At 46.7% G+C, this 13,083-nt stretch overlaps 2 protein-coding genes across 5 annotated transcripts in view; one reads left to right on the top strand and one right to left on the bottom strand.

Moving 5' to 3' along the window:
• Positions 1-1,164: 1,164 nt before the first annotated feature.
• On the bottom strand, positions 1,165-12,860 carry hexd (hexosaminidase D). Of its 3 annotated transcripts, none has more exons than XM_012971734.3 (13): positions 12,775-12,860; positions 11,153-11,270; positions 10,525-10,634; positions 9,644-9,731; positions 8,420-8,584; positions 7,891-8,074; positions 7,728-7,799; positions 6,526-6,721; positions 6,061-6,143; positions 5,839-5,911; positions 3,420-3,521; positions 2,664-2,753; positions 1,165-1,928 (listed from the first exon to the last, which is right to left on the bottom strand). In XM_012971734.3, exons 1-13 carry the CDS (start codon positions 12,780-12,782, stop codon positions 1,760-1,762), a joined length of 1,458 nt encoding a protein of 485 aa, XP_012827188.1. In that variant the 5' UTR covers positions 12,783-12,860; the 3' UTR covers positions 1,165-1,759. The 3 variants fall into 3 exon arrangements, with proteins under 3 accessions (XP_012827188.1, XP_012827189.1, NP_001015910.1); XM_012971735.3 differs by lacking the exon at positions 12,775-12,860 and adding an exon at positions 12,537-12,610; NM_001015910.3 differs by lacking the exons at positions 10,525-10,634; positions 11,153-11,270; positions 12,775-12,860 and having other exon boundaries at positions 1,488-1,928; positions 9,644-9,717.
• ogfod3 (2-oxoglutarate and iron-dependent oxygenase domain containing 3) overlaps positions 12,789-13,083 on the top strand; it is a 123,008-nt gene continuing 122,713 nt past the window's right edge. The window contains exon 1 of one of the 2 annotated variants that reach the window (XR_004220603.1): positions 12,789-12,966. Coding sequence is in view for 1 of the 2 variants with exons in the window: in NM_001011105.1 (NP_001011105.1) it covers positions 12,887-12,966 (80 nt within the window). In the remaining variant the exon portion in view is untranslated. 2 annotated transcript variants of the gene reach the window in all.

Below are 13,083 nucleotides of genomic sequence, written 5' to 3' on the forward strand. Positions count from 1 at the left end.
CTATTCCTAGCAACTTGGCAATTGGTCTTCATTATTTATAGATTTGTAATTTCTTTCTCTAGGGGGTCACGGACTACACATTTATTATTATTGCTATTTTTTCAGTCCTTATCTTTCTATGCAGGCCCTCTCCTATTCATCTTCCCATCACTTGTTTAAACCACTGCCTGGTTGCTAGGGTAAATAAGACCCTAGCAACCAGGTAGCTGCTAAAATAACAAATGGACAGCTGCTGAACAAAAGCGAAAACCATTAAAAAAAATGAAGACCAATTGCAAATGTCTACATCATATTTAAAGCTAATTTAAAGGTGAACTACCCCTTTAATGTTTATAGTTCAACTTGCTACATAGAAACAAGGAATATTTACTGAACAGCATAGCAACCTTATTCAGCAATAGAAATCTTTTATTCAGCAGCATACAAAATACCCTACATAATCTTAACTAGTTCTACATACCCCAGTGACCATGTTTCAGCACACAATGGCCTCTTGCAATAATTATAATACAATTATGGGAGCAGTTATCCGGAAATCTGTTATCCAGAAAGCTCCAAATTACATGATTTCATTTCTCTAATAATAAAACAGAACCTGTACTTGATCCCAACTAAGATATAATTACCCCTTATTGGGGGCAGAACAGCCCTATTGGGTTTATTTAATGGTTAAATGATTCCCTTTTCTCTGTAATAATAAAACAGTACCTGTACTTGATCCCAACTAAGATATAATTACCCCTTATTGGGGCAGAACAGCCCTATTGGGTTTATTTAATGGTTAAATGATTCCCTTTTCTCTGTAATAATAAAACAGTACCTGTACTTGATCCCAACTAAGATATAATTACCCCTTATTGGGGGCAGAACAGCCCTATTGGGTTTATTTAATGGTTAAATGATTCCCTTTTCTCTGTAATAATAAAACAGTACCTGTACTTGATCCCAACTAAGATATAATTACCCCTTATTGGGGGCAGAACAGCCCTATTGGGTTTATTTAATGGTTAAATGATTCCCTTTTCTCTGTAATAATAAAACAGTACCTGTACTTGATCCCAACTAAGATATAATTACCCCTTATTGGGGCAGAACAGCCCTATTGGGTTTATTTAATGGTTAAATGATTCCCTTTTCTCTGTAATAATAAAACAGTACCTGTACTTTCATGTTTTTAATCATTTATTAGTAGACTCAAGGTATGGAGATCCAAATTATGGAAAGATCCCGAATACAGAAAACCCTAGTTCCCTAGCATTGTGGATAACAGGTCCCGTACCTGTACTCTTGTCTTCACATTGACACAAAGGATATCACGACCCACAGAGCAGTTTTAGTGTATAACATTCAGTGCATGAAGGAGCCCTTTCTGGAATGATGATGTAAAAAAGCATAAAATCATTTCAAATCTCTTTTTTTTACATCAAAAAGAATTAGCCTCTGGACATAACGAGGAACACAAATGACATTCCCACTGTAAACCTTAATAACGGAAATGGCCAATGACATTTTATTTATATTGACAGTATAAATAAAATAAAAAACCCCATCGGACGAGGGACATAAAGTGAAAGTGCAAATTCCGGAAGAGGGCGTGGCTAAATAGCTGTGATGCTACAGGTAATAGTGTAAGGTGCCAGGGCCTCATTCACACTACTGACTGATAATGGATTTCACTCCAATCGGATTTCCTTCATACAAAACGTGTGGAACCGTCTCTGGTGGGAACAAGGCGCTGGGTGACTGTGCCGGAAGGACCCTAGAGCGGGTTCTGCAGCGCAGCATTTAGCTCTTCAGCCAACTTCTTAAGCTGCAGGTACCAGGGCAGGACATTCACCTCCATCCATTCCGCTACGGCGCTGGGGGGGTAGATCTGCAGCAGCTCATTTTGCAGTTCATCATGGAGGGTCTGCCAGCGGGACATCAGGCTGCCAACATAGGAGAGAGCATGAAACATGGGGTTGCTACAGATTGCTATGGGGGTCTCCCATATAGACAGCAGAGAGGAGTGTATTGTATCAGTATCAGTGTTTTCACATCTTTCATTGGCTACTGTGTACCTTAATCTGATTGGCCCTTATAAAAACCATGTACAGGGGTGTGTCCATTAGCCTATGGATAAATGCCCCAACAGGCACGAAATGCATTAGGCTTTATTGGTCTTGTCCTAAATAAATGATCTTTTAACTTAATTGTTTCTACTTTTTGGGGGGGGAACCCACATTTTTTCCTTTTTTTTGACAGAAAAAGATGGAAGAGTTGTTGTCAGCGTCACTTGCCCCAACTTGACAAGAGTATCGCCAGCCCGGGATAGGAGGTGAGTAACTAGAATCACTAAGCTATTGCTCTGTCAGGCTACAGTTTTATTGTTATTGTTACTTTTTGTAACTTTCTTTTATATTCAGCCCCTCTCCTATTCATATACCAGTCTCTCATTCAAACCACTCCCGCGTTGCAAAGGTAACTTGGGCCCTACTGAAACTGAAATAACTAAAAAAAATTACAAATAATAAAAAATAAAGACCAATTGCAAATTGTCTCAGAATATTACTCTCTGCTTAAAAGCAAATATCTTATCAGTTGCTAAGGGTTACTGCACTTGGTCTCTTTTATTACGTATGGGGGGGGGGGATATTAAACAGAAAGGCAGACAGTGTTCCTACCTCGTGGTGGCTGGTTGGATCTCCTGCACCATCAAAGGGCTAATGACATTTATCCTCCTGTGGTACGGGCTAAACCAGCCGGCAACATACCTAGAACGAAATGGCTTTAGAGAGAATAGCGCTCGGGATGTATTATTGCTACACGTGACCGTGCCAAGGGCTGAATCACTAAAGGTGCCCGTATACCTGAGCAGCCATCTTTGCCCGACACTAGTCCCGCCCATCGGTGCCACTTCCTGCTGCCTCCTTTCCCAGGCTGTGCAGGGGGGCCGGCAGCACTGTAGTACAGGAACCAATCAGCAGCTAGGCTGAACTGATAGGGAACTGAAGCCTGTCTTTGCTTGTGTGATTGCAGGGCTGTGATTGGCTACTCCCCTCCTACTGTGCATTGGGCAGGGACCGTAAGAACACGCCCACCCCTCATTTAAAACACAGACAGGGACCTGAGAGGATCTATAGGGAGCTCCAATAAAGGGGCCATTGTTACAGATAGGGTTAATGTTTAGCCCAAAGGGAAACCAGCACCGTGTATTATTCATAACTGCCTACAGGGTTAGGGTTTTTGTTTTACCTTTATGTCTAGGAAAACCTGCAGAATGAGCCCACATAATTACCAACAAGGCTTATTTTATTTTAGGTTGAATGAAGTATAAAGTGTACAAACAAGACTATATGAATAATGTACAGTCAGGCCCTGACAGCACCCCTATAAAATAAATACCCCAACGTCCCCTTCCCACAATTCTCTGGACTTACCTGTTCTCTCCCAGTAACTCATTCAGTTCCGGCCTTAGGTTACACATGAGCTGAGTAATAAGGGAGAAGACTTTGCTGCCTGGGAACGAGCCGCTGCACTTGCTGCCAATGAGAAAGCCCATGTGTTACTCCTTGCTGTACAACTGCTCCCCCCAAGGTAACAGCAACATCATTGCGATAATGGGACACTGGGGAAATAACAGAATGGCCATCCCTTCTCTGTTTATTAGCATTTATACATAAGGTAGGTAGCTGCCATGTTGTTTCCCCTTAGCACAATATGTTTCAAGCTATACTATTCTAGTTGCACATGTTCCCAAGGTGGGGTGGGATCGCCAGCGAACTGAGAGGAAAGTATGGGAGACAATATTTTTGTTTAAAGGGATACTGACATGGGAAAACGTGTTTTTTTGGAAAACCCATCAGTTAATAGAGCTTCTCCAGCAGAATCCTGCATTGTAATCTGTGTTTCCCATGGGGCTAGCCATATTCTTCATTTCCCAGGGTGCCACAGCCATGTGACCTGTGCTCTGATAAACTTCACTCACACTTTACTGCTGCGCTGCAAGTTGGAGTGATATCCTCACCCCCAGCAGCCGATCAGCAGAACAATGGGAAGGGAGCAAGATAGCAGCTCCCAGTAGGTATCAGAATAGCACTCAATAGTAAGAAATCCAAGTCCGGCTTGGGACTCCTCCAGTTACATGGGAGTAGGAGAAACAATAGGTTAGCTGAAAGCAGTTCTAATGAGTAGCGCTGGCTGAAAGCTCAGACTCAGGCACAATGCCCTGAGATGGCACCTACACACCAATATTACTGCTACAAATACATTTGTTGGTTCAAGAATAATATGTTAAATGGCAGAGGGAATTATTTGCTGTGTAACAGTGTCATTTAGAAATAAAAAGTAGCCCATAAAAATCATGACAGTATCCCTTTAAGGGCTTTGGGTGCCTTTAAAACACAGACCTCAAAGGGTATGGATATGTGATAGAGCAGTGCTGTCCAACTTCTGTTGTACCGAGGGCCGGAATTTTTCCGACCTACGTGGTGGAGGGCCGATAATGGAAGCCAGTTTTGACCACTCCCCTTTTTGAAACCGCACCCACTTGAAACCACACCCATGTTATCACATGACCATACCCATATTAATGGTTGTAGTACAGCAAAAACCTGCCATACTCTGCCTTCCCTACCCTGCCTGTGTGTGCCATACTCTGCCTTCCCTACCCTGCCTGTGTGTGCCATACTCTGCCTTCCCTACCCTGCCATACTCTGCCTTCCCTACCCTGCCTGTGTGTGCCATACTCGGCCTGCCCTACCCTGCCTGTGTGTGCCATACTCGGCCTGCCCTACCCTGCCTGTGTGTGCCATACTCGGCCTGCCCCTACCTGCCTGTGTGTGCCATACTCGGCCTGCCCTACCCTGCCTGTGTGTGCCATACTCGGCCTGCCCTACCCTGCCTGTGTGTGCCATACTCGGCCTGCCCTACCCTGCCTGTGTGTGCCATACTCGGCCTGCCCTACCCTGCCTGTGTGTGCCATACTTTCACTGTGTGTGCCATACTTTCACTGTGTGTGCCATACTTTCACTGTGTGTGCCATACTTTCACTGTGTGTGCCATACTTTCACTGTGTGTGCCATACTCGGCCTGTGTGTGCCATACTCGGCCTGTGTGTGCCATACTCGCCTGTGTGTGCCATACTCGGCCTGTGTGTGCCATACTCGGCCTGTGTGTGCCATACTCGGCCTGTGTGTGCCATACTCGGCCTGTGTGTGCCATACTCGGCCTGTGTGTGCCATACTCGGCCTGTGTGTGCCATACTCGGCCTGTGTGTGCCATACTCGGCCTGTGTGTGCCATACTCTGCTTGCCCTATGATGGCTGTGTGTATGGCACACACAGGCAGCCTACAGTGACACAATGCTGGCACTGCTCCTACAGTCTGCACTGTATATTAAAAAACTATATATTAAAAAACTTTTTAATTGAAGTACCACCTCAGTATATGTTCTTTTTGTAGTATGCAGGGATTATTTGTGGGTTTCTACTGCTCCTGAGGTGTGAACAGGGGAACAATGGGGGTGATTACAACCTGAGCCTGAGGTGTGAACATTGCAGGGGTTGAACAATGCAGAGATTAAAAGGTGTGAAAAACACAGGGGATTACATATTTAAACAATACAGCCTGATTACAGCCTGAATCTGAGGTGAGAACCATGCAGGGGGGGCAGTTAATCTCAGTACTGATACCATTTAAAGCTTACACAAGAGTAAGCCATCAAAGCAGCCAGACAGGTGGGGGGGACACACAGAGGGGGGTATGCGGCCCGCGGGCCGCCAGTTGGACAGCACTGTGATAGAGGATAAGAGAACAGCTATTCCTAATAACTGCCCAGCAAAATGGATTAAAGCTCACCTTGCTAAATTTTCCAGTTCTGTCATTCCCAAGAAGCTTTTGACTTGCTCCATCACCTGGTCGGAATATTCACCTGGGGGAGAAATATAAAGAAGGGCTGCGTGTCAGACAGAACATAGGGGTGCCAAGGTGAGGAAAGCAAGACCAATGACTGGGAGAAGGGGACTAGCTGAGATGCCAGCCCTGCCGCTGATACCAGGGCAATAAGGCTAAAGACTGTACCATGCTTGAGGAACTGCAGACAAACAGCCACAGAAGGAAGAGCCACAGGCAGCAGCTCACACAGCACTGAGAAATGGTCGTACCTGGGAGAGGGAGAACAGACATGAGCTTATTCCACAGAGTAATCAGAGGTAGAAAAGATCATTCCTTATATATATACCTAACATTCAGACAGATCTAAGCTAATTGCTGACAGGTTGCTGTTGGTAATTGCAGTGATGCCCTTGAGTAAATCAGCCCCCCAAAGCAGTGGATCATTCCAGCAGTGATGCGGAAGAGGTCTAACCGGCTTGGGAACCCTGGGTACAACTGCTTTGGCTAAGGCCTGGGTAAAGTCAATATAACCCCCTCTCATCATCACTTAACTCCTTTCTGTTACTAGGTTGCTCCTTTTCCCACTGTTACAACATAAACCTTCATATTTGGATGGCAATATCAGCCATAGACTTCCGTGATTGCCTTTACCTCTGCCAGCCCGTTAGCGCTATTCCCTGTAGCAGCTCCTTCGGTATCTTCCCTGCCACTTTTAGCCACTGGCTGTTGTTTCCCAGATGATGGTTGATACTGGTGAGCTGTTCCCTCACTCCGGTGGCCCCTTTGAAAGCGCTGGCGAACCATATCTTCTGGAAACCGCTCTGCTTGTATTTAGCCACCGTAGCAACTTTCAGATAGAAACAAAGAGTGAAACGTTTAAGGTTAAATATACAGGTATGGGACCCGTTATCCCGAATGCTTGGGACCTGGGTTTTTTCAGATACGGGATCTTTCCCTAATTTGGATCTCCATACCTTGAGTCTACTATAAACCATTTAAACATGAACTAAACCCAATAGGACTGTTCTGCCCCCAATAAGGGGTAATTATATCTTAGTTGGGATCAAGTACAGGTACTGTTTTATTATTACAGAGAAAAGAGAATCATTTAACCATTAAATAAACCCAATAGGGCTGTTCTGCCCCAATAAGGGGTAATTATATCTTAGTTGGGATCAAGTACAGGTACTGTTTTATTATTACAGAGAAAAGGGAATCATTTAACCATGAAATAAACCCAATAGGGCTGTTCTGCCCCCAATAAGGGGTAATTATATCTTAGTTGGGATCAAGTACATGTACTGTTTTATTATTACAGAGAAAAGGGAATCATTTAACCATTAAATAAACCCAATAGGGCTGTTCTGCCCCAATAAGGGGTAATTATATCTTAGTTGGGATCAAGTACAGGTACTGTTTTATTATTACAGAGAAAAGGGAATCATTTAACCATTAAATAAACCCAATAGGGCTGTTCTGCCCCCAATAAGGGGTAATTATATCTTAGTTGGGATCAAGTACAGGTACTGTTTTATTATTACAGAGAAAAGGGAATCATTTAACCATTAAATAAACCCAATAGGGCTGTTCTGCCCCAATAAGGGGTAATTATATCTTAGTTGGGATCAAGTACAGGTACTGTTTTATTATTACAGAGAAAAGGGAATCATTTAACCATGAAATAAACCCAATAGGGCTGTTCTGCCCCCAGTAAGGGGTAATTGCCAGAGGGGCTGTAAGATGCCATAGTCACTATTTATTGGGCTGGGGGGGGCTGTTTGGGCCCCTTTTCTTAGGTTGCTGAATCCCTATTGGAGATATAAGAGATAACAGATAACATCCACCATTCTCACCTTTATTGTCAACATCCAGGTCTGGACTGTAGTCCCATAACATCAGTTCCACCAGAGGCGCCACCCCTGACTCTGAGAATAACAGACATTCGTTACTGAATCAGAACAGATATGTACAAGGCAAGATGGCAAATCCCTGCAATTGTACGTCTTGTGCTCTGACCTGTCAGCGCCTGTTCGTTGGCGGCACGAATCATGTCGTCCCACGCAATTGGTCGGACCCCTGGGAAAGTGGAGGCAACGTGTGATGTCACAGACTTTAAATGGTGTAAAAAGATTTCCTCGACTGTGATTTGGGTATTGGCCATGATTTCCTTGGACTCATTGCCCTCTCCGAGGCAATACACCTATAAATAATTAGCATTTAGTTGTTAGAAAGTCCTTGATACTGTGCTGTGCCACCCAGTGGTGTTGGTAACAGAACCCATTACTGTACTACCCAACTAGTCGCAAGGTAAATAGAACATTAAATGTGAAATCTACACTACTGACCTTTGGCCACAAAGTGTTACAAATGACTATAAAATGTACAGCACATAGTCAGTATAGTATTTACATTATAAAAGAAAAACCAGTCATGTTGAACTATCACTCCCACTGACAACTGAAGGTCAAATCTTCCTGCATTATAATGAGTGGCCAGAATCACAAATTCCTTGCCCAACACCGGAAAGAAGAGTCCCATGAACTACCTCATCTGAGCCAACGTGGAGCCAGCGGGCATCAGGATGTAACTCCATTACTTGGCCAATCATGGCTTGAACCAGAGGCAGAGATTGTTCTTTGTGTGGGTTCAGGGTGTTTGGAAAGGCCTCGACCTCCCTCAGGTGAGCGAACTCCTTGTGTTTCAGCACGAACTGCGGGCGAGAAACACCCAACACTTAGCTTTGGCGGCAGATACAGGAATGAAGAAAACTAGCAGTTAGTATAATGTAGAAGGAAAGATATCTAAGAACCAGGCCCAGACTGGCAATCTGTGGGTTCAGGCAAATGCCAGAGGGGCTGCTGTAAGGTGCCATAGTCACTATTTATTGGGCTGGGGGGGCTGTTTGTGCCTCTGGGTACTGGGAATGCCAGGGGGGCTGTAAGGTGCCACAGTCACTATTTATTGGGCTGGGGGGGCTGTTTGTGCCTCTGGGTACTGGGAATGCCAGGGGGGCTGTAAGGTGCCACAGACAGTCACTATTTATTGGGCTGGGGGGGGCTGTTTGTGCCTCTGGGTACTGGGAATGCCAGGACCCAGGCCCAGACTGGCAATCTGTGGGTTCAGGCAAATGCCAGAGGGGCTGCTGTAAGGTGCCATAGTCACTATTTATTGGGCTGGGGGGGGGGTGTTTGGGTCTCTGGGTACTGGGAATGCCAGGACCCAGCCCCAGACTGGCAATCTGTGGGTTCAGGCAAATGCCAGAGGGGCTGCTGTAAGATGCCATAGACAGTCACTATTTATTGGGCTGGGGGGCTGTTTGTGCCTCTGGGTACTGGGAATGCCAGGGCCCAGGCCCAGACTGGCAATCTGTGGGTTCAGGCAAATGCCAGAGGGGCTGCTGTAAGGTGCCACAGACAGTAACTATTTATTGGGCTGGGGGTGCTGTTTGGGCCTCTGGGTACTGGGAATGCCAGGACCCAGGCCCAGACTGGCAATCTGTGGGTTCAGGCAAATGCCAGAGGGGCTGCTGTAAGGTGCCATAGTCAGTCACTATTTATTGGGCTGGGGGGGGGGCTGTTTGGGCCTCTGGGTACTGGGAATGCCAGGGCCTATTTGGGGCATAAGTCCAGACCTGCTAAGAACAATACAGATCTAAGCAAAGGCTGATCAGTTTCGGGGGTCACTGACCCAAGATACCGGACAGAATTTGACATTGAATTGAATCCAGAAGTTTATCTTTAATTATTTCCAGGCAACACTTGCTTCTCACCTCCATGTGCCCGAAGGTTTGCACCAGGGGAATGACCTCCAACTGGCAGCTCTGTGCCAATCGCAATATCTCTCTGATCTCCTGAGGGCTGGAATGGCAGAAGGTATCAATCACAGACACTGAATAAAATTAACAAGGAAAAAAAAATCTCCCTTTTATTTCCCTTTTACAGAAGTTTTGGAGTCTTACCCCCATATGTAATAAAAGGCACTAAGTCTGCCCAGGCGGAGTAACCCATAGCAACCAATAAGATGCTTGCTTCACCTTTAAGATAACTGTTAGTATGTTATAGAATGTACTATTCTTAGCAACTTTGCAATAGGCCTTCATTATATATTTTTTACCGTCTTTGAATTACTTGCTGTCTTTGTCTGTCTCTTTCCAGCTTTTACATGGGGGGGTCACTGACCCCGACAGCCAAAAAAACTTTTGCTCTTTGAGGCTACATTTTTATTTTTATTATTACTTTGTATTCCTTACCTTTCTATTTAGTCCCTCTTCTATTCATATTCCAGTCTCTCTTTCACGCCACTGCCTGGTTGCTAAGGTAAACAAGATCCTAGCAACTAGATCGCTACTGAAATTCCAAACTGGAGAGCTAAATAACCAAAAATAAAAACCAATTGCAAATTGTCTCAAAATATCAATGTCTCCATCATAGTAAAAGTTAATTTCAACAACCCCTTCAGACAGGTGACCAGCAAATGCTAATTGTTGATTGGTTGCTATGGGTTACTGCTCCTGGTGCCTTTTATTACATTACCCCCTTAGCAGCAGATTGATTACTCATCCTGCTTCAGGCACAGATCTGCCCCATATGTCATTGAATAAAGCTAGGAACATGCATTCAGCTCAACTGTAGGAAATATATATATATTTACCTGTACGCGTGGGGCGCCCGGAGAGGCAAGAGCTCGCCATAGTAAGGGAATGTATCTTCGTATTCTATAAGCAGCCCGGTCGCTCCCAGTGCTGAAAACAGAGGCAGGACCTGGGGAGAGGTTTCCTGTTAAACTAGACTGTCCTTATGGGAACTCATTCACTTCTCATAATATAGAGTGCAAGCTCCTAGGGCAGGAGTGCCAGGGCAGGGCAATAGTACATAAAGTATTAATTACTTTCATAGACTTTTTTTTAGTGTTACTGTTCCTTTAAACAGCACTAAGGTGCTGACGAAGGTGAAGGCTGAGTACCCGCTAGACAGTAGTGTGTCCAGTTTGGACCAAACTAGCTGAAGGGTTTGCCTAGAAGTGATTTAGATTGAGAAACGCCATCCCACGCTTAACCCTACGCCACTATAGTGTCATTTGATTAGTTATACGGGTAGGGGGGTGTAATGGTAGAGATTCCAATGCTAATAAATTTCTATATAATTTGGTTTACCATCAGTTATGAGCCCCGGCAATGGTGAGACCCGGGCAGTCTCTGGGCGAGCCCAGTACATAGACAGAAGCAAAGTAGTGATAATTTAGTGATAAAGTACAGAGATTAAGGCTTTGATTGACGCACCTCAGCCAAGTAGGAGACCTTAGGAGGCGCCCCCTTCAGGTCTAAGTGAACAAGCACCAAAGGGGAGGCTGGCACTGCCCGGTCTGGCAACGTTACGGCACGTCCACTGTCGCTTGGCCTGCAGCAAAGGAACAACATGGGGGGGGGGGGGGCAGGCATTATTAACATTCTATGTAAGGGCTGATCAGCACACCCATCCCACACCTCCACATATTCCTTCTGCTCTCCATTCTCTCTGGCCTTCATATCTCTCTGCTCCCAGCTTATACCTACCCCCCCATACTCTCTCATATCTCTCTGCTCCCAGCTTATACCTACCCCCCCTGCCCCCCATACTCTCTCATATCTCCCTGCTCTCTGCTTATACCTACCCCCCCTGCCCCCCATACTCTCTCATATCTCTCTGCTCCCAGCTTATACCTACCCCCCCTGCCCCCCATACTCTCTCATATCTCCCTGCTCTCTGCTTATACCTACCCCCCCTGCCCCCCATACTCTCTCATATCTCTCTGCTCCCAGCTTATACCTACCCCCCTGCCCCCCATACTCTCTCATATCTCCCTGCTCTCTGCTTATACCTACCCCCCTGCCCCCCATACTCTCTCATATCTCTCTGCTCCCAGCTTATACCTACCCCCCCTGCCCCCCATACTCTCTCATATCTCTCTGCTCCAGCTTATACCTACCCCCCTGCCCCCCATACTCTCTCATATCTCCCTGCTCTCTGCTTATACCTACCCCCCCTGCCCCCATACTCTCTCATATCTCTCTGCTCCCAGCTTATACCTACCCCCCCTGCCCCCATACTCTCTCATATCTCTCTGCTCCCAGCTTATACTACCCCCCCTACTCTCTCATATCTCCCTGCTCCCAGCTTATACCTACCCCCGCCCCCCATACTCTCTCATATCTCTCTGCTCCCAGCTTATACCTACCCCCCTGCCCCCCATACTCTCTCATATCTCTCTGCTCCAGCTTATACCTACCCCCCCTGCCCCCCATACTCTCTCATATCTCCCTGCTCCCAGCTTATACCTTACCCCCCCTGCCCCCCATACTCTCTCATATCTCTCTGCTCTCTGCTTATACCTACCCCCCCTGCCCCCCATACTCTCTCATATCTCTCTCCATATTCTCTGCTCCCAGCTTATACCTACCCCCCTGCCCCCCATACTCTCTCATATCTCTCCCCTTCTCTCTGCTTATACCTACCCCCCTGCCCCCCATACTCTCTCATATCTCTCCCCTTCTCTCTGCTCCCAGCTTATACCTACCCCCCTGCCCCCCATACTCTCTCATATCTCTCCCCTTCTCTCTGCTTATACCTACCCCCCTGCCCCCCATACTCTCTCATATCTCTCCCCTTCTCTCTGCTTATACCTACCCCCCTGCCCCCCATATCTCCCATTCTGAATAGGATAAAGCATACGGTGGGGCCACAAGGAAGGGCGGGGGGAAAGGGAATGCAGTAAAGATGGCGGTGCGTTCCAGACTGGGGGGGTCACACAGTTACAGAGGGCTAAGCTCAGGGCTGTGCGGTTACACGGGGGGGGGGGGGGGGTTGGTAGCACCATAGGGCCCCGGGCAGGGAGGTGTGGCCCCGCCCCTCAGGGAGCGCTTACCTGTCCATGCTGGAACCCTACACTCGGCGCTCGACTGATTGCGCCTGCCAGCCGCCCTGATCCCACGGCACTTCCGCATCCCTGACTCCTCGAACGGGGCGAGATTGTTACTATGGCAACCAGGCACCGGCGGCGGGGGGGCTCGGCTCCCTCATGGGCTAAACCAGGCAAACCGGGGGAGCGGCCTGGGGGGTAAGAGCGGCTGGGCATGGGGGCCGGGAACTGTGAGGAGCAGTATGTGGGGCTTGGAATGGCATACTTGGGACTCATAGAGATGGGGGGGGGCAGCATTGTGCCACCTGAAGGAGT

This window comes from Xenopus tropicalis, chromosome 10 (assembly GCF_000004195.4).
Source record: "Xenopus tropicalis strain Nigerian chromosome 10, UCB_Xtro_10.0, whole genome shotgun sequence".
Classification (NCBI taxonomy): Eukaryota; Metazoa; Chordata; class Amphibia; order Anura; family Pipidae; genus Xenopus; species Xenopus tropicalis.